We start from the raw sequence: 3,999 nt of genomic DNA, 5'->3' as shown, positions 1-3,999 counted from the left end.
GTCGTTAGTCTTTAAATAGATATTTATAAAATGAATTTTTAATTTAGATTTTAAGAAAGAGTGTTTTGCAAGTGAGAGAAGGGAAACATTTTGAATAAGTATGCCTTAGAAATATGCAAACTGTCGTTTTTCTAAAGTTTTTTTAACGTTTTAGCCTGCGATTTAGACACAACACCACAGTGTTGTTATCAGACGTATAATTATAATGTAACAATAAACGTCTACCTTACAGTTCCTAAGAATTTCGCCGGTACCTAATGAATGTATATGTTTGGTCATAGTTTTCTCCTTGGAAGAGGAAACTAATTCCATCTAATACCTCTATTGTTTTTGGTTATAACTTCAAAAATAATACGAAGAAAGTATATGAATACAGTCATTTTACCCATAAACCTTTGGGTTTTAATCAAAGTCATCATGATATTCTCATTAAAGAGGCCAATTTCAATTAATCAGGATAGCTGAAGCTGTGGACTTGAACTCCCGTTATACCTTACTCGCGGTAAGGGCCGCGAGTGAAACTCACCAAAAATCATTTATATCCAAACAGTATTGGGTGGTGTCTATTGAATTTCAGTCACCCCTTACGATGGGCATAACTAAATTGACAATATTCTAACTCTTTTCCGGCTGGGGGTTATTTCTTATGCAAGTAGTATTATTTATTAGTATTAAATAGTGGCAACGCCTTTTAATATCCAAAAAAAATCCTAAAAGGGAAGCCAATGGAATGAATCGAAGAATTTCACTTCCCATTGCGCCAACGGAACAAATTCTTAAGTTAAATTTCTTTGTATATTATATGGCTGGATCCAAAAGAATCTCGCAACTTAGCGAATAAGTAGTCTATCAACTTTTTGTCTACATAACTGTTTCTGTATTTGTTCAATTTAAAGAAGCAGCAGATGGCAGCTGCAACTGTAGTGCACTATAATGTCTTCACATCCTCAAATCTTGTCCTTTGAAACATATATATCTTATCGTGTGTAGGAAACTATGTTGCTCAGATAAAGAGGACTTAAAGAAATAGTGATCGCAAAGGGTTGGAGTATGTGTGGTGGTAATGTTAAACAAATATATCGTTATAAATTTTGAAATCATCTTCCAACATAATCAACTCTCGTCTCCCTTAACTTAATAAAAGTACCCACTCATATCATAACAAAACACATAACTAAAACCTGTATATGTTCAATTTAGAACTTAATTAATTTATCACCTTCAAAACCATTTCATATACACGACTGTCACATGTAACTTCAAAATAAAAAAAAAACAACAAAAATTAAAGCTTCACTTCCAATTACTCACTTGCTTCATTGGTAGCAAAATTGATTGCCTTCAAATTGGAATTCTGGCGCGGCGCACATACATAAAAATCCCATAAAGTCACCAAACTATCCGAAGTCATAAAATGGCCGCCGCAATAACATAAATTCTCACATAAGAAACTTAGACGCAATCAAACAAGAAATTTATGACGTTTTGTATGCGCGCACTGATCTTTTAGTGTCTATTTTGACATTTGCCAACAATGACAACAAACATTGGAAAAAAAATAAAAAAAAAAAAACATGTGAACCCCAAAACCCCCGAAAACAAACAAGGAGAAATGTCATTTTTAATGTCATTTTGATTGTGTTATGAAATTTTATTGCTTGCAACAGCGGAAAGTGCAGCAAGTGGCGCGAAACGGCGCACAGGTACTGCAGATGCGGCATATGGAGGAAATGCCTGAAGATGAGCAAGTTGCAAGCCATTATGGAATATTGTCAGATTGTCAAATTGCCACTTGAAGCACTAAACGGAAGTAGTTACTTTTTATGGAGCGGCACAATATTATCAAAATGAATTGCTGCTGATAAGGAAATTGTTGGTAAAGTGCTTTGCTGAAATTACAACATTACACGTGCATCGAGAACATTACCGATGACGTCAACATGTATTTAAATTCTCCTTGAATTGTGGTGAAATTTGGTATGAGGTGTATTTTAAGTTTATGCAAAAAAAAATAATTTTTAGTTTCAAAGTAGTACTGTTGTGAAGAATAGAGATATTGTTTTCACAAGAATTTTTTTCCTTCATATACTGTTCCAGGACTCTCCTTAGTTTTGATAATTGCAATCATCAAATAATTTGAATTTTTTTAAGGGTTTCTTCTAGCAGGGGAACACACCGAAAGTCACAATGTGGGAGTTGAACCCACTAAAGCCAACTTTAAAGAATGCCAAATAGAGAAATTTCAGCCATTGGGCCGTAAAGGTCAAAAAGGAAACCCTATCCCAGTTATCAAGGGAAACGTAAACATTAGAACACAAAAAGCTTAGTATTTAGATAACAAATATACCTAAGCCAAAACTGAAAACAAGAGAATTAGGAGAACAAGAGGGAGGAAGGTAGGATAATTTTGCAAGGTAGTAATTACTGGGTGAGAGTTAACTCTGTGCAAGGGGTTGTTGTAGCCACAATTGCAAAGTGAAATTAATGGAGAAACGCGAAAATTCTGTAATTCAATTCTTTTTAGTATTAAAAACTGAAGTCAGCAAATAATTTTATTTTTATAAAAACTTATTACTATGAGAAGTAATTATTATATTTTTAATAAAGGCCATGTTATACAGACCTTTACACTCTCTTTGATCGTCAACAAAATGCATGTTATATAGAGAGTTATATCACAATTGTACGCTTTCATCGGATAGTTATCAGCTTATTTTCCATTGTCTACCTTTTATTTCAATGCCGTTAACTAACAGGTAAAGCTCCTTTGCCTTTGAAGGTGAATTCTTTTCCTAAGACCAAGAAGTTTCCTGTCCAGCAAACTGATTTGATTACTTACTTCTTTCCAAAGAAAAACTCACTACTATTATTACTAATATCGAATGTTATTTTTGTGTCTTCATTTAAAAGGTAATTATTTTTGCGTTAATATACTAACGAAGCACAGAAAGTCTCGTCAGCGTGACCAAATTTAAATAGAAATTTCTTTTTCTCTAATTCTCGATCTTTTAATTTACAATGAAGACAAAAACAACAATTTCAAATTAAATTTGATGTGCTCATGACTCTTTGTAATACCATGACCGTAATACTATGTGCTTCCACTGCTTACTTAGTAAGTTACTTATATAAGTTATATACTACTTACTTATATGAAAACATTCTATAAGATATATTGTGTATATTGTGGACATAACTCTTTTCTATGCAATATCGCATAAAATTTCAGCTGTCAATAATTTTTTTCATTTTTATCTGATTTGTTTTCTTTATAAGATATATTATATTCTATCCCTTAACTCACTTCAATGCAATATTTTGCAAAACTGCAGCTATCAATGTGTGGCGCCACTTTGATTCGGAATCCTGTTTATATTATCAGAGGAAAGTGCATTTAACTGAGCATTAAATTTGCATTCGCATTGCCATTACAGCGGCACTTGTCTTTTATCTTCTCAAAGAGTCTAAAATAAATTGCTCAATTATGAAAAATTAATTATACTTCCCCCGTGCAACTGCAGTTAGCGCTTCCAATGCGCTTCCAAACCGCAATTTCATATAATAAAGTAAATGACATTATCCAAAAATTGGCTGTGCTTAATGATGAATGCAACTAATTGGATTTTCGTAAACTCCAAGCTATGCGGCACATGGTGCAATGTCAACAGGATCTGGATCTCCAAGGAATTAATTGAAAATTTGTAAAAATCAAAAAAATGCCATTCTAGAATTTGTTTACAACTAAAAATAAATATTAATTTCCCCATCGAAACGTGTGGCGTGGCCAACAGATGCTCGGGGCTTGCATTGCATCGTTAAGCGCTGAATTCAACAATTTATTACCTTTCACTTTGACATTTTGACATAATAAGTTGTTGTTGTTGTAAATTTGTTGTATTGTTGTTTGTTGTTTGTTGTTATCTGTTAGTTGTGTTCGCCTACCAACAAACGCTGTCATTCTGTAGTTTCCTTTGACAGTCGAAACTCATCGCTGGCGGC

General features: G+C 33.3%; 1 protein-coding gene across 1 annotated transcript in view; it reads left to right on the top strand.

The window, feature by feature from the left end:
* Positions 1-2,327, top strand: part of LOC119676952 (neuronal PAS domain-containing protein 4-like) — a 13,408-nt gene extending 11,081 nt beyond the window's left edge. The window contains exon 6 of the mRNA XM_038088219.1: positions 2,152-2,327. Coding sequence (XP_037944147.1) covers positions 2,152-2,327 — 176 coding nt within the window. The remainder of the gene's footprint in view (positions 1-2,151) is intronic.
* The last annotated feature ends 1,672 nt before the right edge of the window (positions 2,328-3,999 follow it).

Source organism: Teleopsis dalmanni, chromosome 2, assembly GCF_002237135.1.
Source record: "Teleopsis dalmanni isolate 2A chromosome 2, ASM223713v2, whole genome shotgun sequence".
NCBI lineage: Eukaryota > Metazoa > Arthropoda > Insecta > Diptera > Diopsidae > Teleopsis > Teleopsis dalmanni.
Note: the sequence above shows the minus strand (reverse complement) of the source record. Positions and strands in the feature narration are given on the sequence as shown.